Source organism: Salvelinus fontinalis, chromosome 18, assembly GCF_029448725.1.
Source record: "Salvelinus fontinalis isolate EN_2023a chromosome 18, ASM2944872v1, whole genome shotgun sequence".
NCBI lineage: Eukaryota > Metazoa > Chordata > Actinopteri > Salmoniformes > Salmonidae > Salvelinus > Salvelinus fontinalis.
The window spans coordinates 54060399-54081826 of NC_074682.1; the positions used below are offsets into that span (position 1 = coordinate 54060399).

General features: G+C 46.6%; 1 protein-coding gene across 19 annotated transcripts in view; it reads left to right on the plus strand.

Moving 5' to 3' along the window:
* LOC129815762 (dedicator of cytokinesis protein 3-like) overlaps positions 1 to 21428 on the plus strand; it is a 400044-nt gene that overhangs the window by 291174 nt on the left and 87442 nt on the right. For all 19 annotated transcript variants that reach the window (XM_055869857.1, XM_055869854.1, XM_055869856.1 and 16 more), the window contains one exon: positions 15417 to 15505. In XM_055869857.1, the coding sequence (XP_055725832.1) occupies positions 15417 to 15505 (89 nt within the window). The remainder of the gene's footprint in view (positions 1 to 15416; positions 15506 to 21428) is intronic.

Genomic DNA, 21428 nt, shown 5'->3' on the forward strand with positions numbered 1-21428 from the left:
TGGATGGTGGTGTAGATGAGACTGGGTCTAGTCATGCTATAGATGGAGGTGTAAATGAGGCTGGGTCTAGTCATTTTATAGATTGTGGTGTAGATGAGGCTGGGCCTAGTCATGCTATGGATGGTGGTGTAGATGAGGCTGGGTCTAGTCATACTATAGATGGTGGTGTAGATGAGACTGGGTCTAGTCATGCTATAGATGGTGGTGTAGATGAGGCTGAGCCTAGTCATGCTAGAGATGGTGGTGTAGATGAGACTGAGCCTAGTCATGCTATGGAGGGTGGTGTAGCGGAGGCTGAGTCTAGTCATGCTATGGAGGGTGGTGTAGATGAGGCTGGGTCTAGTCAGATTATGCTAGTGGATGAGGAGAGTATAGTGGAGAAGTGTAAGAGACCAGGGGGGAGGAGGAGGGTACAAAGCGGAAAAGGAAAAAGGGGGAAAAGAAAGAAGTTGGGAGGGGAGAGGCTGGTGTGGTCAAAGGCTCTTGCTGCGGGTGATTCTCTGATCCACCTCTACGCAGACGATACCATTCGTGCCTTGACCACACTGGTGCTGGGGGGAGGTCCCGACTAGAGAGAACGGGCAGGTGGTCAGGATGGGAGATGGAGATGAGGAGGAGGAAGAAGATGATGAGGAGGCCTTTTTTTCAGACTCCTCCTCAATGGGTCCGGAGCTGACAGCCAGTCAAGCAGAGGGGTCAATGTATACGGTGAGGGAACTGACAAGGTTCCAGAATGAGACCAAGGGGAAAAATGTCATCTTGAGGCTTTTTTTTCTAATCCGAGAAAGTTTGTAAGATCACTACGACACGGTATGAAAAATGAGGGGCATGGTGTCCTCTCACCCAGGAAATGGTTTAGGTTGAGGAAGTGGGTCATAACAGTGTATATGGGTCTACCTTCAGACGCCGTTTAGATGAATAGTTTGTTTCTGGCACTGGGAGCTTTTTGAGCTTTTCTATTGGTCTATTTCTCTGCTGGCTTTTCTCCCACTTCTTATGGAGACTCTTCGGGTAGGTTCACTTTATATAAATGGCGCCAGAGATGCAGGAAAGAGGAGTGTGTTGGGTGAATATGTAAAACAAAAGAAAGTACAGGTGTTGTTTCTGCAGGAGACGCATAGTGATGTGGTGAATGAAGTTGATTGGGGGCTCTGGTGGAAAGGGGCAAGTGTGTTGAGCCATGGGACACATTTTAGTGCAATGTGCTCCTCAAAGGAGGTGTGTAGGGGTAGGCTGCTTGTTGTAAAAGCAGAAATGATCAACATGGGTTTTGTCTTTATGAATTTGTATGCGCCTAACACAGGGAGAGAGAGGGGGGTTCTGTTTTGGTGTCTTAGACAGGAACTGTTTGGGTGCCTCAGACGCTGGTGGTCGGAGGGGACTGGAACTGTACAATGGATTTTACCAAAGACAAAAATGGGGAAGAGCCTCATTCAGGGTCAGTGTGAGTGTTAAGGGACATCATTAATCAGTTTGACCGAGTGGATGTATGATAACTAGTAATCCCAACACAAGACCGTGTACATGGGTGAAGGTCTTTGGGGCCAGGGGGAGTGCAGCCAGATCGGTTGATCGGTTTTACATGTCCAGGAATCAGAGTAATAGGCTGGTGGGTGCTACCATTATCCCGGTGGGGTTTTCGGATCACCATATAACCATGGCTCGGCTGCCTATTTCAACAGGGCCTCGGAAGGCATCCTATTGGAAGTTTAATGTAAAGCTCTTGCAAGATGCTATTTTCTTCTCAGGTTTCCATAATTTTTGGGAAAGGTGGAGACAGCAAAGAGAGGAGTATGAGTCTCTGAGTCAATTATGGGATGTGGGGAAAGTACAGCAGTTCTCTCAGACGTTTACTCTGCAATGCTGAGGGCCTGGCAGCTGCTAGGGCCCACACGAGAAGGGGGTGTGGAGCCTGGGCTGTGGGTGTGGGAGGAGCCTATCTTCCACAACCCAGCCATCCCTTTGAGATCAGTTCAGTTGGACACCCTGCAGAGGCAACTGATGGCACCGGGTTTACTTAGGCGACTGCTGGGAGAGGGGTGGAAAACCCAGGAAGTCCTGGCACAACAAACAGGAATAACGTTTCTTAGGCTGCTGGAGAGATTCCTGTAGAAGGTCCAGGAGGCACTGTCTGAGCCGGTAAGGAGGGTGTTTGAGCGGCTAAAGGGGGAGGGACCACCAATGTTTTCCGCCACTGCAGGTGACTGCAGAGACTGGGGACTGGCAAGTTGGTCTGGAGAACTTGTTAGATTTTAACACTCCGAGCCTGGGGGAGTTTGAAGGGTTGGGAGGTAAAGCCCTCTACAACCTCTGCATTAAGGTGAGGAACATTAGGAGCCTAAAAGGAGTGAAGGCACATCAGTGGCAGGAGGTATGTGGGACGGAGAGTATGGTGGGTTTTAGATTTGGTTGTTCTCAGTGTAAAAGCAGACCTCCTGTGAGTTTATCTCTTTGTCTTTGTCTTGTCGTGTCCCGTGAATATATATTTTTTCTTCGTATATATATATTTTTATTTTTAACCTCAATTTCAACATGCTCTCCTGCAAACCGCCTCACCCAATGTGGTATGGATCTGCTATTTTTTATACTTTAGAACCGGAAAACCCAACAGATGCTAGCCAGCTAACTAGCTACTAGCTAGTAGTCAGTTAGCCACTGCTAGCGGTCATCAGCTAGCCTCAGCTCGGTCAATTGCTGCCAGTCTGCACAGCGCGATTCCACCCAGAGCATATTGGACTGCTTTTTCTCTACCACATCCTCACATCTCCGGATTTCGTCCGTAAGCTCTGAACCTTTTCACCTGGGTCATCGCAGCTAGCTAGCTGCTATCCGAGTGGCTACTCCTGGCTAACGTCTCTGTCCTGAAGCAAGCACCAGTTCGCCTACAGCTAGCCTCGTGCTAGGCCCAGCTCCCGGTTAGCTGAAGAGGTCCATCAGCCAATTTCTTGGGCTACACTACCTATTTTGCCTGGACCCTTTTACTTCCTACACGGAGCACCGCCGATCCATCACGACTGGTCTGCCGACGTAACCGTCCGAGGGGGTTTCAACAGACTCTTCCGTCGTGACGTCCCTTCTGCTAGCCTGCTAGCCCCGGCCCGCTAGCTGTCTGAATCGCCGTGTCTCCAGCTCGCCTAGCTACTCACTGGACCCTATGATCACTCGGCTACGCATGCCTCTCCCTAATGTCAATATGCCTTGTCCATTGCTGTTTTAGTTAGTGGTTATTGTCTTATTTCACTGTAAAGCCTCCACTCCTGCTCAATACGCCTTAGCCCTTTTGTTCAACCTCCCACGCATGCGGTGACCTCACCTGGTTTAATTGGTGTATCTAGAGGCAAAACATCTCTCATCGTCACTCAATGCCTTGGTTTACCTCCACTGTATTCACATCCTACCATACCCTTGTCTGTACATGATGCCTTGAATCTATTCTACCGTGCCCAGAAACCTGCTCCTTTTACTCTCTGTTCTGAATGCCCAAGACAAGGGTATGGCAGTTCTTATAGCCTTCAGCCGTACCCTTATCCTACTCCTCCTCTGTTCCTCTGGTGATGTAGAGGTTAACCCAGGCCCTGTAGCCCCCGGTTCCACTCCTATTTCCCAGGCGTTATCATTGGTTGACTTCTGTAACTGTAAAAGCCTTGATTTCATTCATGTTAACATCAGAAGCCTCCTCTCTAAGTTTGTTTTATTCACTGCTTTAGCACACTCCGCCAACCCTGATGTCCTAGCCATGTCTGAATCCTGGCTTAGGAAGGCCACCAAAAATCCTGAAATGTCCACCCCTAACTATAACATTTTCCAACAAGATAGAACTCCCAAAGGGGGCGGAGCTGCAATCGACTGCAGAGATAGCCTGCAGAGTTCTGTCATACTATCCAGGTCTGTGCCCAAACAATTCGAGCTTCTACTTTTAAAAATCCACCTTTCCAGAAACAGTTAGGTGTTACTGTACTGTTAGGTGACCTAAACTGGGACATGCTTAACACCCCAGCCGTCCTACAATCTAAGCTAGATGCCCTCAATCTCACACAAATTATCAAGGAACCTACCAGGTACAACCCTAAATCCGTAAACACGGGCACCCTCATAGATATCATCCTGACCAACTTGCCCTCTAAAAACACCTCTGCTGTCTTCAACCAGGATCTCAGTGATCATTGCCTCATTGCCTGTGTGCGTAATGGGTCCACGGTCAAACGACCAACCCTCATCACTGTCAAACGCTCCCTAAAACACTTCAACAAGCAGGCCTTTCTAATCGACCTGGCCCGGGTATCCTGGAAGGATATTGACCTCATCCCATCAGTAGAGGATGCCTGGTTGCTCTGTAAAAGTGCTTTCCTCTCCATCTTAAATAAGCATGCCCCATTCAAAAAACTGCCGTTGTCCAGCACAAAAACATCCTGTGGCATTCTGCATTAGCATCAAATAGCCCCCACGATGTGCAACTTTTCAGGGAAGTCAGGAACCAAAATACTCAGTGAGTTAGAAATTTCAAACAGAAATTTGCATACTGTAGCACTAATTCCAAAACGTTTTGGGACACTGTAAAGTCCATGGAGAATAAGAGCACCTCCTCCCAGCTGCCCACTGCACTGAGGATAGGAAACATTGTCACCACCGATAAATCTACGATAATTGATCATTTCAACAAGCATTTTTCTACCGCTGGCCATGCTTTCCACCTGGCTACCCCAACCCCGGCCAACATCTCAGCACCCCCTGTAGCAACTTAATGCCGGGTTAATGCCATTAATGTCTCTGTTGGAATGTCTGTGTGAGAGGTTGGGGGTGGGTTTTACTGTTGTAATGTCTGTGTAAGAGGTTGGGGGTGGTTTTTACTGTTAGAATGTCTGTGTGAGAGGTTAGGGGTGGTTTTACTGTTGGGATGTCTGTGTGAGGGGTTGGGGGTGGTTTTACTGTTGTAATGTCTGTGTGAGAGGTTGGGGGTGGTTTTACTGTTGGGATGTCTGTGTGAGGGGTTGGGGGTGGTTTTACTGTTGTAATGTCTGTGTGAGAGGTTGGGGGTGGTTTTACTGTTGTAATGTCTGTGTGAGAGGTTGGGGGTGGTTTTACTGTTGTAATGTCTGTGTGAGAGGTTGGGGGTGGTTTTACTGTTGTAATGTCTGTGTGAGAGGTTGGGGGTGGTTTTACTGTTGTAATGTCTGTGTGAGAGGTTGGGGGTGGGTTTACTGTTGTAATGTCTGTGTAAGATGTTGGGGGTGGGTTTTACTGTTGTAATGTCTGTGTGAGAGGTTGGGGATGGGTTTTACTGTTGTAATGTCTGTGTAAGATGTTGGGGGTGGGTTTTACTGTTGTAATGTCTGTGTGAGAGGTTGGGGGTGGTTTTTAACGTCGTCATGTCTGTGTGAGAGGTTGGGGGTGGTTTTACTGTTGGGATGTTTATAATGGGGTACAGGTATTCAAATAAGGAGAAGGCCAATTGTCTGTTGTTGAATATTCTGTTTGCTCAGGCAAAGTTAGGTATTTGGCTAACAAGGAGGAACAGGGTCAAAGGTGAGCGGATAACAGAACCTTTATTATTATTTAATGGAATGGTCTCTGGGCGCCTGAGGGTGGAATTTGGTTTAGTATTTGGTATACAATTTGGTATTTGGTATAAAAGTGTGTTTCAGGAGATGTGTCTGTACAGCTGTTGGAAGATGGGTTGGATATACGGTTGTAGAAGCGGTGAGGTTTTGGGTATTGTGATGTGTGGTGTTTTGTATCGTTAGGTCAAGGGCAAGGTGAGTATGGTACATGTATGCAGTATATATTTTGGTGTTATCTCTTTCTCTCTCTCTCTCTTTCTGTCTCTCTCTTTCTGTGTCTCTCTTGCTTTCTGTCTCTTTCTGTCTCTCTTTCGCTATCTGTCTTTCTGCCTCTCTCTCAATTAAATTAATTTCAAATTCAATTCAAAAGGCTTTATTAGCATGGGAAACATATTTTACATTGCCAATGCAAGTGAATTAGATAATACACAAAAGTGAAATGAACAATAAACAATTATTCTGATTGATTGGATATTCTGGTCCTGAGGCTTCAGTGTGTTAGTAGAACAGGTTTGTGAACTCAGCCTCAGGACCAGCTGGATGAGGGGACTGAGGCTTCAGTGTGTTAGTAGAACAGGTTTGTGAACTCAGCCCCAGGACCAGCTGGATGAGGGGACTGAGGCTTCAGTGTGTTAGTAGAACAGGTTTGTGAACTCAGCCTCAGGACCAGCTGGATGAGGGGACTGAGGCTTCAGTGTGTTAGTAGAACAGTTTAGTGAACTCAGCCCCAGGACCAGCTGGATGAGGGGACGGAGGCTTCAGTGTGTTAGTAGAACAGGTTAGTGAACTCAGCCCCAGGACCAGCTGGATGAGGGGACTGAGGCTTCAGTGTGTTAATAGAACAGGTTTGTGAACTCAGCCCCAGGACCAGCTGGATGAGGGGACTGAGGCTTCAGTGTGTTAGTAGAACAGGTTAGTGAACTCAGCCCCAGGACCAGCTGGATGAGGGGACTGAGGCTTCAGTGTGTTAATAGAACAGGTTAGTGAACTCAGCCCCAGGACCAGCTGGATGAGGGGACTGAGGCTTCAGTGTGTTAGTAGAACAGGTTAGTGAACTCAGCCCCAGGACCAGCTGGACGAGGGAACTCTTTTCTTTGCTCAACTCTTGTTATTGCAGGGCTTGGTAATCATATGAGAGGGTGACACTGTATTTTAGATGTTTTCAAAACTTAATTGCTATTTTTTTAGTTTTTATTATTAGTGGATATTGGCCTAATTCTGCCCTGCATGCAATATGTGTAGTTTTCCTCTGGACATGTAGGAGAATCTTACAGAACTCTGCATGCAGGGTTTCAATGGGTTGTTTGTCCCGTTGGGTGAAATGGGGCGGCAGCGTAGCCTAGTGGTTAGAGCGTTGGATTAGCAACCTGAGAGGTTGCCATATCAAATCCCTGAGCTGACAAGGTACAAATCTGTCGTTCTGCTCCTGAACTAGGCTGTCATTGAAAATAAAAATGTGTTCTTAACTAACTTGCCTAGTTAAATAAAGGTAAAAAAAAAGAATCTTGTTTTGCAAGTGGACCCCACACCTCGCTGCCATGAAGTGCAATTGGTTCAATGACATATTCATTTTGTTTCAGCCAAATTGTAATAGGTTTTTCAATTTGAATTTGTTTTTTAATGGTGTAGAATGCCCTGTGTGCTTTCTCTCTCAGTTCATTCACTGCCTCATTAAGGTGTCCAGTTGAGCTTATTTTTAATCCTAAGTAATTGTTGTGTGTGCAGTGCTCTATATATTTTGTACCAATTGAGAACTTTGGTCTAATTCCCTGAGATCTGGATCTTCTCTGGAAAATCATTATTTTAGTCTTTTTGGGGTTTACTGCCAGGGCCCAGGTCTGACAGTACTGCTCTAGCAGGTCCAGGCTCTGCTGTAGGCCATGTGCTGTGGGTGACAGCAGTAATAGGTCATCTGTGAAGAGTAGACATTTAAACTCTGAATTGTGGAGACTAACACCAGGGCCTGAGTATTTTTCTAGAATAGTGGCCAATTTGTTGATATAATTGTTGAAGAGTGTTTCTGTCTCTCTTTGTCTTCTTTCTCTCTCTCTCTCTCTCTCTCTCTCTCTCTCAATTCAATTGACTTTATTGACATGGTAAGTTCGTTATTACTTACACTGTCAAAGTATACATATCGAAAAATAAAAATAAAATATATATGTATATATATACAAAATATATATATATTTATATATAAATAAATGCTGGGACCAACAGCAATAATAACAGTAGTAGTGGACATGCTCTCTCTCTCTGTCTCTCTCTCTGTCTCTGTCTCTGTCTCTCTCTCTCTCTGTCTCTCTCTCTCTGTCTCTCTCTCTCTGTCTCTCTCTCTCTGTCTCTCTCTCTCTCTCTGTCTCTCTCTGTCTCTCTCTGTCTCTCTCTGTCTCTCTCTGTCTCTCTCTGTCTCTCTCTGTCTCTCTCTCTCTCTCTCTGTCTCTCTCTCTCTCTCTCTCTCAATTCAATTCAATTGACTTTATTGACATGGTAGGTTCGTTATTACTTACATTGTCAAAGTATACATATCGAAAAATAAAAATCAAATATATATGTATATATATACAAAATATATATATATTTATATATAAATAAATGGTGGGACCAACAGCAATAATAACAGTAGTAGTGGACATGGGATTACCATTAACAACAACTACAACAACAATATTAATCAGGACAACAATAAATTAAAGCAACAGTAGTAGACCAGTGTCAATATGACTTGAGAAGACATATGACCTGGTATGAAAGACAAAACAAAACTAAGCTAAATGGGAAATATTATCAATATTACTTTGCATTTTTCACTGGCTGTCCCTCAGGTTGTGGCAGGAGGACACATATTTGGCTGCCAAAATTGCACATTTTGGCTTTTCACCCAATAAATATTTGATTTTTTTCTTCATCTTTTATAGTTTCAAATTCTTTGTATTGAGTTATAATTTTGGGAAAGAAATATGCTCTTAGGTCTGAGTATTTGTCACAGTGTAGTAGGAAATGCACCTCTGTCTCTACCTCTCCCCTGGAGCAGAGTGAGCACAGCCTGTCCTCTCTGGGCAGCCAGGTTTGTCTGTGACGACCGGTCTCTATAGCAAGACGGTGCTCACTGAGTCTGTACCTAGTCAATGTTTTCCTCAGTTTTCTATGTCACAGTGGTCAGATAGTCTGCCACCATGTACTGTCTGTTTAGAGCCAAATAGCATTGAAGTTTACTTTGATTTTTTGTGGTGTCTTTTTGTTTTGTGATGATTTGGTTGGGCCAGATTTTCTGAGGGCTGTCCCGAGGCTCTATGGGGTTGGTTTGGGTTGCAGAACTGAGCCTCAGAACCAGCTGGCTGAGGGGACTCTTCTCTGGTTTCATCTCTTGACATTGTAGAGCTGTGTGATGGAATGTTTTAGGGTCACTTGTTTTTAGATGGTTGTAAAATTTGATGGCTCTTTTTTCTATTCGAATGAGGAGGGGGTATTGGCCCAATTCTGCCCTACATGCGTTATTTGGAGTTTTTCTTTGTACTTGCAATACAGTCTTGCAAAACTCTGCATGCAATATTTCAGTTGGATGTTTGTCCCATTTGGTGAATTCATTATTAGAGAGTGGACCCCATACTTCACTGCCATATAGAGCAATTGGTTCTATAACTGATTGAAAAATTTTGAGCCAGATTCTAATTGAAATTTCAATTTTGATGTTCCTTTTAATGGCATAGAATGCTCTTCTTGCTTTGTCTCTCAGCTCATTCACAGCCATGTGAAAGCTACCTGTGTTGCTCATATTTAGTCCTAGATATGTGTAGTTTTTGGTGTGTTCTAATAGAACTGTGTCCAAATAGAATTTATATTTGTCATCCTTATTTCCCGACCTTTTCTGGAATATCATTATATTAGTTTTTTTTAGGTTAACGGTCAGAGCCCAGGTCTGACAGAACCTGTGAAGACGATCTAGGTGCTTCTGTAACCCCTCTAGTGGGAGACAGCAGCACTCTCTCACTCTGTCTCTCTCTCTCTGTCTCTCTCTCTCTAGCTCTCTGTCACTCTAGCTCTTTCTGTCTCTCTCTCTCTCTCTCTCTGTCTCTGTCTCTGTCTCTGTCTCTGTCTCTCTCTCTTTCTCTCTCTCTTTCTCTCTCTCTCTGTCTCTCTCTCTGTCTGTCTCTCTCTCACACTCTCTGTCTCTCTCTCACACTCTCTGTCTCTCTCTCTCACACTCTCTGTCTCTCTCTCTCTAACTCTCTGTCACTCTCTTTCTGTCTCTCTGTCTCTCTCTCTCTCTGTCTCTCTCTCTGTCTGTCTGTCCGCCCCACCCACCCACTCTCTCTCTCTTCTCTCTCTCTCTGTCTCTCTCTCTGTCTGTCTCTCTCTCCCTGTCTCTGTCTGTCTGTCGATCCCGCCCGCTCTCTCTCTCTCTCTCTCTCTCTCTCTCTCTCTCTCTCTCTAACTCTCTGTCACTCTCTTTCTGTCTCTCTGTCTCTCTCTCTCTCTGTCTCTCTCTCTGTCTGTCTGTCCGCCCCACCCACCCTCTCTCTCTCTCTCTCTCTCTCTGTCTCTCTCTCTGTCTGTCTCTCTCTCCCTGTCTCTGTCTGTCTGTCGATCCCGCCCGCTCTCTCTCTCTCTCTCTCTCTCTCTCTCTCTCTCTCTCTCTCTCTCTCTCTCTCTCTCTCTCTCTCTCTCTCTCTCTCTCTCTCCCTCTCTCTTCTCCTCTCTCTCTCTCTCTCTCTCTCTCTCTCTCCTCTCTCCTCTCTCTCTCTCTCTCTCTCTCTCTCTCTCTCTCTCTCTCTCTCTCTCTCTCCTCTCTCTCTCTCTCTCTCTCTCTCTCTCTCTCTCTCTCTCTCTCTCTCTCTCTCTCTCTCTCTCTCTCTCTCTCTCTCTCTCTCTCTCTCTCTCTCTCTCTCTCTCTCTCTCTCGCAGTGCATGCTGGGTGTTTTTGGAGTTTGAGTGTTTGGTGTGGAGGGCTCTATCCTAACTAACTTTCTTGATTATTTTCTTAAATGTTATTTTCTATGGTGGAGGGTTAATGCAAGTTTTGTTTTAGCGGTATCCAAAGTTTTTTTTCAAAGTTAGGGTGGAAGAGGACAGAGTAACTTTCCTGGGGTTTGGAAGTTGTGGTGTGCGCGATGGCTTCTCAGCCGGGCGCGGAGGAGACGCTGTCGATACAGCATGGATTCAGGTCTGTTCCTGAGAACGGAGTTAAGGTAGAGGAGGTTCTGCTCGCGGTCGGTGAACAGGTAGGAGCTGAGTTTATACATTCTGCTTCTAGAATGAACAAAGCTGTGGTTGTGTTCATGAAAAGGGCTAATTTGGTTGGTAGGCTAATTGCTAGCGGAATATTTGTAAGGGATGTGTTGGTGTCAATTTCACCTCTCTCTACCCCTTCAACAAGAGTTGTAGTGGCAAATTTGCCTCCGTTTATTACGGATGATCAAATTAGGAAAGAGCCGTTTTGGTAAGTTTGCTAGCGGTTTCCGTGTACTGTCAGCAGGATTTCAGGCAGATGCCGTTAAACACGTTGTTTCGTTCCGGAGGCAAGTGTTTATGTTTCTGAACAACAACGAGCAACAGCTAAATGTGCACTTTAAAGTGAGACATGGGGAGGGGCTCTATGCAGGTTTTGCCAGCACAGATAGTCTACCGTGTTTTGAATGTGGGGATTTGGGGCACAAGAGTTTTGCGTGCCCACATAAAGGCCATAAACAAGGTGAGGGTACAAGCGCCAGTGGGGGAAATCGAGGTCAAAGTGCAGGGGGTAAGGAGATGCAGACAGCAGAGGCTGGGCCTAGTCAGGCTAGAGATGGTGGGATAGTGGAGGCTGGGTCTAGTCAGGCTAGAGATGGTGGGGTAGCTGAGGCTGGGCCTAGTTATGCTATGGAGGGTGGTGTAAAGGGTGCTGGGTCTAGGCAGGATATGGATGGTGGTATAGCAGAGGCTGAGTCTAGTCAGGCTATGGATGGTGGGGTAGCTGAGGCTGGCCCTAGTTATGCTATGGAGGGTGGTGTAGATGATGCTGGGCCTAGTCATGCTATGGAGGGTGGTGTAGATGATACTGGGTCTAGGCAGGTTATTCTCGTGGATGAGGAGAGTATAGTGGGGAAGTGTAAGAGATTAGGGGGGGAGGAGGAGGGTGTCAAGCGGAAAAGGAAAAAGGGTGTGGACAAAGGCACCATGGAAATGTTGCCTGTTGCTGTGGGTGAAGCCCTAACCAGAGAGAAAGAGCAGGTGGTCAGGGTGGGAGATAGAGAAGAGGAGGAAAGTGAGTCTGAGGAAGAGGATGAGGAGTTATTTTTTTCAGACTCCTCTTCAATTGGCCCAGAGCTGACAGCCAGTCAACCAGAGGGGTCTAAGTACACGTTGATTGAACTGACAAGATTCCTGAATGAGACTAAGGGGAAAAAAGTTAATATTGAGGCTTTTTTTCCTGATCCTAAAAAGTTTGTAAGATCAGTACAACATGCTATGAGAAATGAGGGGCATGGTGTCCTCTCACCCAGGAAACGGTTTAGGTTGAGGAAGTGGGTCACAACAGTGCGTAAAGGGTTCCCTTCAGACACTGTTTAAATGGTTAATTTCTTTCTGACACTGGGGCTTTTTGAGCTTTGCTATTGGTCTATTTCTCTGCTGGCTTTTCTCCCACTTCTTATGGAGACTCTTCGGGTAGGCTCGCTCAATATAAATGGCGCCAGAGATGCGGGAAAGAGGAGTGTGTTGGGTGAATATGTAAAACAAAAAAAAGTACATGTGTTGTTTCTGCAGGAGACGCATAGTGATGTGGTGAATGAAGTTGATTGGGGGCTCTGGTGGAAAGGGGCAAGTGTGTTGAGCCATGGGACAAATCTTAGTGCAGGGGTGGCAGTCCTTTTTGCACCGGGTCTGTCTGTAAAAATTTGCTCCTCAAAGGAGGTGTGTAAGGGCAGGTTGCTTGTTGTTAAAGCAGAAATTAACAGCATGGGTTTTGTTTTTATAAATGTGTATGCGCCTAACACAGGGAGAGAAAGAGGGGTTCTATTTGGGAGTCTTAGACAGGAACTCTCACAAGTAGCGCCTGAGGAGATGCTGGTGATCGGAGGTGACTGGAACTGTACAATGGATTTTACAACAGATAGAAATGGGGAAGAGCCTCATTCAGTGTCAGTGGGGGTGTTAAGGGACATCATTAATCAGTTTGACCTAGTGGATGTTTGGAGAATTAAACATCCAAACACAAGACAGTATACATGGGTGAAGGTTTTTGGGGCTAGGGTGAGTGCAGCCCGACTTGATAGGTTTTACATGTCCAGGAATCAGAGCAATAGGCTGCTGGGCGCTACCATTCTCCCGGTGGGGTTTTCGGATCATCACATAACCATGGCTCGGCTGTCTATTTCACCAGGGCCCCGGCAGGCATCTTACTGGAAGTTCAATGTAAAGCTCTTACAAGATGCCACTTTTTGCTCAGGTTTCCAGACTTTTTGGGAAAGGTGGGGGCAGCGAAGAGAGGAGTATGAGTCTCTGGGTCAATGGTGGGATGTGGGGAAAGTGCAAATTCGGCTTTTCTGTCAACAGTACACAGCTCTCTCATCCTCAGAGGCTAAGAGAGTATTGGGGGAACTAGAGCGGTGTATTAGTGAGATGGAGGTAGAGATGGTGGGGCAAGGCAATGTAGGCCTCCAGGCTAATTTAGCCGAATTACGTAGGGACCTGGGCAGTTTTTTCCAGGTTAAAGCAAAGGGAGCACTTGTAAGAGCTAGGTTCTCCATGCTCAAGGAGATGGATGCTCCCAGCTCCTTCTTCTTTGGTTTGGAAAGACAGAGCAGTGAAGCCAAGGGTATGCATTGTTTACGGCTCTCTGATGGGCGGGTGACCTCTGTGGTGGGGGAGATGCGGGAGCGGACTGTGGAGTTTTATACTGAATTGTATAGGGCAGAAATGTGTGATCCTATGTGTGCTCAGGTCTTGTTCGCAGTAAGCTCTCTCGGGCACAGAGGGATGAAATGGACATTCCTCTGTTGTCACATGAACTGGCAGAGGCCGTAACCCAGATGTCCCCCGGTCGTGCACCTGGGGTCGATGGACTTCCAGTGGAGTTTTACAAAAAATTCTGGGGAATAATTGGACAGGACTTCTTTTGCGTCTTGCGTGGGTGCATCGGGGTAGGAGAGTTGCCGATGAGCTGCCGTCGGGCGGCTCTGACTCTTCTGCCAAAAAAAGGGGACTTGTGTGAACTTAAGAACTGGAGGCCTGTGGCATTACTCTGTGCGGACTACAAGATTTTTGCCAAGGTCCTCTCTAACAGACTGAAGTCCCATCTGGACTCTATAATACACAAGGACCAGACATATTGTGTACCGGGACCCTCAATCACGGACAACTTGTTCTTGATTAGGGACATGTTGGACTTGTCGAGAGGTTCTAATGTGAATTTTGGACTGGTCTCTTTAGATCAAGAGAAGGCCTTTGATAGAGTGGATCATGAGTATCTGTTTAATGTGATGTTTGGGTTTGGGAAGAGTTTTGTGACCTGTGTGAAGCTGTTGTATGCTGGGGCGTCATGTATGGTTAAGGTGGGAGGGGGGCTCAGTAGGCCAGTCTGGGTGAGACGGGGCATTAGACAAGGATGCCCTCTATCTGGGCAGCTATACACACTAGCCATTGAGCCTTTTTTAGGACTGCTACGCAGGAGATTGCAGGGAGTGTGCTGGACAGGCATGGGTGTGGTGACAGGAATAGCAGTCTCAGCATATGCAGACGATGTTTCTGTGATGGTCAGGGATGGGCAAGATATGCAGGAACTAGAGACCAGTCTGAAGGTGTACGCGGGAGCTTCATCAGCTAAGGTAAACTGGGGAAAGAGCAAAGCTCTGTTATGTGGGGAATGGGGGGATAGGGCTCCTCCTCTGCTTCCAGGGGGTTTGCAGTGGGGTTGTGAAGGGCTTAAAGTGTTGGGGGTGTACCTGGGCTCGGAGAGGTGGGTCAGGAAGAACTGGGAGGGGCTGTCACAGGCAGTGGTGTCAAGACTGGCCAGGTGGAGGTGGCTCCTATCCCAAGTGTCATATAGAGGGAGGGTGCTGATAATTAACAACCTGGTGGCATCTTCCTTGTGGCATAAACTGGCTGTCCTCAACCCCCCCGCCGGTCTGCTTGCAGACCTGCAACGCAAGCTGGTGGACTTCTTTTGGTCGGGCCATCACTGGCTGAAGGCAGCAGTGTTGTACATGACCGTCCATGAAGGAGGACAGGGCCTGGTGGAACTGGAGAGCAGGATGGCTGCTTTCCGGCTAAAGGCGGCGCAGAGACTGCTGTACCATACTGATGTTGGCTGGAGGGAACCAGCATGCGCACTGCTGAGGAGAGCTGGCGGATTAGGGTTGGACCGGTCTCTCTCTCTCTCTCTCTCTCTCTCTCTCTGTCTCTCTCTGTCTCTCTCTGTCTCTCTCTGTCTCTCTCTCTCTCTCTGTCTCTCTCTCTCTCTCTCTCTCTCTCTCTCTCTCTCACACTCTCTCACACTCTCTCTCTCTCACACTCTCTCACACTCTCTCTCTCTCACACTCTCTCTCACACTCTCTCTCTCTCTCACACTCTCTCTCTCTCTCTGTATGTCTCTCTCTCTCTCTCTCTCTCTCTCTCTCTCTCGTTTCTGCATTGCGTAAAAACTGTAGCCTTCTAACTACCAGAGGAAATATCCAGTCAGGTTCAGTCTTTAGATCAGTTGAATATTAATGCAATCGAATGCACAACTCACACACACACACACACACACACACACACACACACACACACACACACACACACACACACACACACACACACGCGCGCAGTTGAATACCAATGCACTTGGATGCACAACATCTTTATGTCTGCTAGAGATGTTTCCTATCTTTGTTTCCCCTACAGATGTAACAATGAGAACGAGTGGTACCAGATCCATGAAAACATCATAAGAAAATCCAGCACCAAGTACACAGCGCCCAGCACCAACTATGGTATGTTAACCTAACCCCTAACTCTGGCCATGATACTTACACTGTTATACTATTATATTCACTCACTACCTGGCCCCCCAGGTGTGTGTGTGTGTGTGTGTGTGTGTGTGTGTGTGTGTGTGTGTGTGTGTGTGTGTGTGTGTGTGTGTGTGTGTGTGTGTGTGTCGTACCCTGTCCAACCCTTCACAGGGTCATTTCCCTTCTCTCCGATAATCTCTGTAATTGGTAGCCTACCAATAGAATGTCATTCTCTTAATTGATATTGTGTACATCAAGGGCCTTCCCCCCTCAAAGCTCATTAAAGGAGAGAATCCAATTTCCCTCCCGGCAGACCTTCTCCTCCAATGAGCTTTGAGATGGACGCGAGAGATTGCGTAATCAAGGACGGGAGGAATCAAGGATCTGAAGGCTAGTTAAGTTTCTAGACAGTCAATTAGATCATGTACATGTCATTGACATACCAGTTATAGAACATAGTCCTCAGGATCAGCCACTGAGATAGGACTGCCTTGGTAGGATAATCAGATAGTTCTATTGGCTAGTGTGCAATACCTGGAGAATAAACTGGACAAGCTTCATTTGAGACTATCCTATCAACGGGACATCAATTGCTGTAATATACTATACTTCTGGGAGTCATGGCTGAACAAGGACATTGATAGTATAAATCTATCTGGTGCTATTCAGGAAGTCTCTAGGTTCTGCTCGTTAGAATTCCTCATGATAAACTGCAGACCATACTATTTACCAAGAGCCTTTTCATCTGTAGTTTTCGTAGCTGTCTATTTACCCGCCACACACCGATACTGGCACTAAGACCGCACTCAACGAGCTGTATAGGGTCATAACCAAACAAGAAAATGCTTCATCCAGAGGCAGCACTCCTAGTGGCCGGTGATTATTAATACAGGAACACTGAAATCAGTTTTACCTAATTTCTACCAGCATGTCACCTGTCAACTAGAGGGATGAAAACTCACCTTTACTCCATACACAGAGATGAGACAAAGCTCTCCCTCCATTTGGCAAATCTGACCATAACTACATCCTCCTGATTCCTGCTTGAAAGCAAAAACTCAAACAGGAAGTACCAGTGACGTGCTCAACGCGGAAGTGGTCCCGATGAAGTGGATGCTAACATACAGGACTGTTTCACTACCACAGACTGGAATATGTTCCGGGATTCGTCCAATGGCATTGAGGAGTTTAACACATCAGTCACCAGCTTCATTAATAAGGGCATCGACGTCGTCTTCCCCACATTAACCTTACATACATATCCCAACCAGAAACCATGGATTACAGGCAACATCCGCACTGAGATAATGGCTAGGACTGCCACTTTTAAGGAGCAGGACTCTAATCCGGACGCGTATATCAAACTAGCAAAACGTCAGTATAAGACTCAGATTGAATCCTACTACACCGACTCTGACGCTCGTCGGATGTGGCGTGGCTTGCAAACTATCACAGATTACAAAGGGAAACCCAGCAGAGAGCTACCCAGTGATGCGAGCCTACCAGATGAGCTAAATGCCTTCTATGCCTCGCTTCGAGGCAAGCAACACTGAACCATGTGTGAGAGCACCAGCTGATCCGGACGACTGTGTAATCTCGCTCTCCATAGCCGATGTGAGTAAGACCTTTAAACAAGTTAATATTCAGGTGAAGGCTGCAGGGCCAGACAGATTACCAGGACGTGTACTCAAAGCATGCACTGACCAACTGTTAAGTGTCTTCACTGACATGTTCAACCTCTCCCTGACCCAGTCTGTAATACCTACATGTTTTAAGAAAACCACCATAGTACCTGTGCCCAAGAACACCAAGGTAGCCTGTCTAGCAATCACATCTGTAGCCATGAAGTGCTTTGAAAGGCTGGTTATGGCTCACATCAACACCATCATCCCAGACACCCTGGACCCACTCCAACTCACATCCAGCCAAAACAGATCCACAGATGACGCAATCTCTATTGCACCACACAATAGATCTCTATTGTGTGGTGCAATAGGAACAAAAGGAACACCTACGTGAGAATGCTGTTTATTGACTACAGCTCAGCGTTCAACACCATAGTGCCTACCAAGCTCATCACTAAGCTAAGGACCCTGGGACTGAACACCTCCCGACCTCCCGTACTCCTTGTTCACCCATGACTGCACGACACCAACACCATCATAAAGTTGACCATTGACACAACGATGGTAGGCCTGATCACTGACAACGATGAGACAGTCTATAGGGAGACCTGGTAGTGTGGTGCCAGGAGCCCATCAGTGTGGTGCCAGGAGCCCGTCAGTGTGGTGCCAGGAGCCCGTCAGTGTGGTGCCAGGAGCCCGTCAGTGTGGTGCCAGGAGCCCGTCAGTGTGGTGCCAGGAGCCCGTCAGTGTGGTGCCAGGAGCCCGTCAGTGTGGTGCCAGGAGCCCATCAGTGTGGTGCCAGGAGCCCATCAGTGTGGTGCCAGGAGCTCATCAGTGTGGTGCCAGGAGCCCATCAGTGTGGGTCATAGTCTGTTGACCCATCAGTGTGGGTCAACAGTCATAGACTGTTCTCTCTTCTGCCACACGGCAAGCGGTACCAGAGTGCGAAGTCTAGGACCAAAAGGCTCCTTAACAGCTTCTACCCCCAAGTCATAATACCAAATAATGACAAAGCAAATGTATTGAAAATTACATAAGTATTCAGACACTTTTACTTAGTACTTTCTTGAAGCACCTTTGGCAGCGATTACAGCCTTGAGTCTACTTGGGTATGATGCTACAAGCTTGGTACACCTGTATTTGGGGAGTTTCCGCCATTCTTCTCTCCAGATCCTCTCAAGCTCTGAAAGGTTGCATGGGGAGTGTCTCTGCACAACTATTTTCAGGTCTCTCCAGAGATGTTCAATCGGGTTCAAGTCAGGCCTCTGGCTGGGCCACTCAAGGACATTCAGACACCTGCATTGACTTGGCTGTGTGGATCTCTCTGTACTTTGCTCCCTTCATCTTTCCCTCGATCCTGACTTATCTCCCAGTCCCTGCAACTGAAAAACATCCCCACAGCATGATGCTGCCTCCACCATGCTTCACCGTAGGGATGGTGCCAGGTTTCCTCCAGACGTGACGCTTGGCATTCAGGCCAAAGAGTTCAATCTTGGTTTCATCAGAACAGAGAATCTTGTTTCTCGTGGCCTGAGAGTCCTTCAGGTGCGTTTTGGCAAACTCCAAGCGGGCTGTCATGTGCCTTTCACTGAGGAGTCGCTTCATAGCGTAACAACATTTGGAAAAAGTCAAGGGGTCTAAATACCTTCCGAATGCACTGTACACTCACACACACAAAACACAGACACACACGTGTGATTATAGACGCCACACACACATACTCACACATAGACACGCTTTCACATACGCTGCTGCTACTCTGTCTATTAAATATCCTGATTGCCTAGTCACTTTTACCCCTACCAACATGTACGTACTGTATTATCTCAATTACCTCATTACTACCTTGTACCCCTGAACATTGATTCAGCGCTGGTACTCCTCATATATAGTCTCATTACTACATTGTACCCCTGAACATTGACTCAGCGCTGGTACTCCTCGTATATAGTCTCATTACTACATTGTACCCCTGCACATTGACTCAGCGCTGGTACTCCTCGTATATAGTCTCATTACTACATTGTACCCCTGAACATTGACTCAGCGCTGGTACTCCTCGTATATAGCCTCATTACTACCTTGTACCCCTGCACATTGACTCAGCGCTGGTACTCCTCGTATATAGCCTCATTACTACCTTGTACCCCTGCACATTGACTCAGTGCTGGTACTCCTCATATATAGTCTCATTACTACATTGTACCCCTGAACATTGACTCAGCGCTGGTACTCCTCGTATATAGCCTCATTACTACCTTGTACCCCTGCACATTGACTCAGCGCTGGTACTCCTTGTATATAGCCTCATTACTACCTTGTACCCCTGCACATTAACTCAGCGCTGGTACTCCTCGTATATAGCCTCATTACTACCTTGTAGCCCTGCACATTGACTCAGTACTGGTACTCCCTGTATATAGCCTCATTACTACCTTGTAGCCCTGCACATTGACTCAGTACTATACACATGTGTTTCTACTTTTTAAGTAAGCGTTTCACTTGTTGTATTCGATGCGGAAAGTCAAAATTTTGAAATGACACCAGAGATACTAAACTGTTGTATGATATAGCACCATTTTGATCTATTTCTCTTAAATAGATTTCTTTACCACGTAACTGTCACGTTCCTGACCTGTTTTCCTTTGTCTTGTATTTATTTAGTTGGTCAGGGCGTGAGTTGGGTGGGTTTGTCTATGTGTGAATTTCTATGTTGGGATTTTGTGTTAAGCCTGGTATGATTCTCAATCAGAGGCAGCTGTCAATCGTTGTCCCTGATTGAGAATCATACTTAGGCAGCCGGGGTTTCACGTGTGTTTTGTGGGTGTTTGTTTCCGTGTTAGTGTTTTCACCACACGGTACTGTATAGGTTTCTGCACTTCGTTTATTGTTTTGTATTTCAGTGTTCAGTGTTCGTTATAATAAATCATCATGAGCACTAACCACTCCGCATATTGGTCCGATCCTTCTCGCCTCTCCTCGTCCGAGGAGGAGGAAGAATATGACAGCCGTTACAGTAACCATAGTCCCCATCTACCCATGACATAGTCCCAACGTAACCATAGTCCCCATCTACCCATAATATAGTGTCACCATAGTCCCCATCTACCCATAACATAGTGTCACCATAGTCCCCATCTATCCATAACATGGAGGCCCCACGTCACCATAGTCCCCATATACCCATAACATGGAGGCCCCACGTCACCAGTCCCCATCTACCCATAACATAGTGTCACCATAGTCCCCATCTACCCATAACATAGTGTCACCATAGTCCCCATCTACCCATAACATAGTGTCACCATAGTCCCCATCTACCCATAACATAGAGTCACCATAGTCCCCATCTACCCATAACATAGAGTCACCATAGTCCCCATCTATCCATAACATAGAGGCCCCACGTCACCATAGTCCCCATCTATCCATAACATAGAGTCACCATAATCCCCATCTACCCATGACATAGTCCCAACGTAACCATAGTCCCCATCTACCCATAATATAGTGTCACCATAGTCCCCATCTACCCATAACATAGAGTCACCATAGTCCCCATCTACCCATAACATAGAGTCACCATAGTCCCCATCTACCCATAACATAGAGTCACCATAGTCCCCATCTACCCATAACATGGAGTCACCATAGTCCCCATCTACCCATAACATAGTCACCATAGTCCCCATCTACCCATAACATAGTCACCATAGTCCCCATCTACCCATAACATAGAGTCACCATAGTCCCCATCTACCCATAACATAGAGTCACCATAGTCCCCATCTACCCATAACATATAGTCACCACGTCACCATAGTCCCCATCTACCCATAACATAGTGTCACCATAGTCCCCATCTACCCATAACATAGTGCCACCATAGTCCCCATCTACCCATAACATAGTGCCACCATAGTCCACATCTACCCATAACATAGTGTCACCATAGTCCCCATCTACCCATAACATAGAGTCACCACGTCACCATAGTCCCCATCTACCCATAACATAGTGTCACCATAGTCCCCATCTACCCATAACATAGTGCCACCATAGTCCACATCTACCCATAACATAGTGTCACCATAGTCCCCATCTACCCATAACATAGATTCACCACGTCACCATAGTCCCCATCTACCCATAACATAGTGTCACCATAGTCCCCATCTACCCATAACATAGTGCCACCATAGTCCACATCTACCCATAAAATAGTGTCACCATAGTCCCCATCTAGCCATAACATAGATTCACCACGTAACCATAGTCCC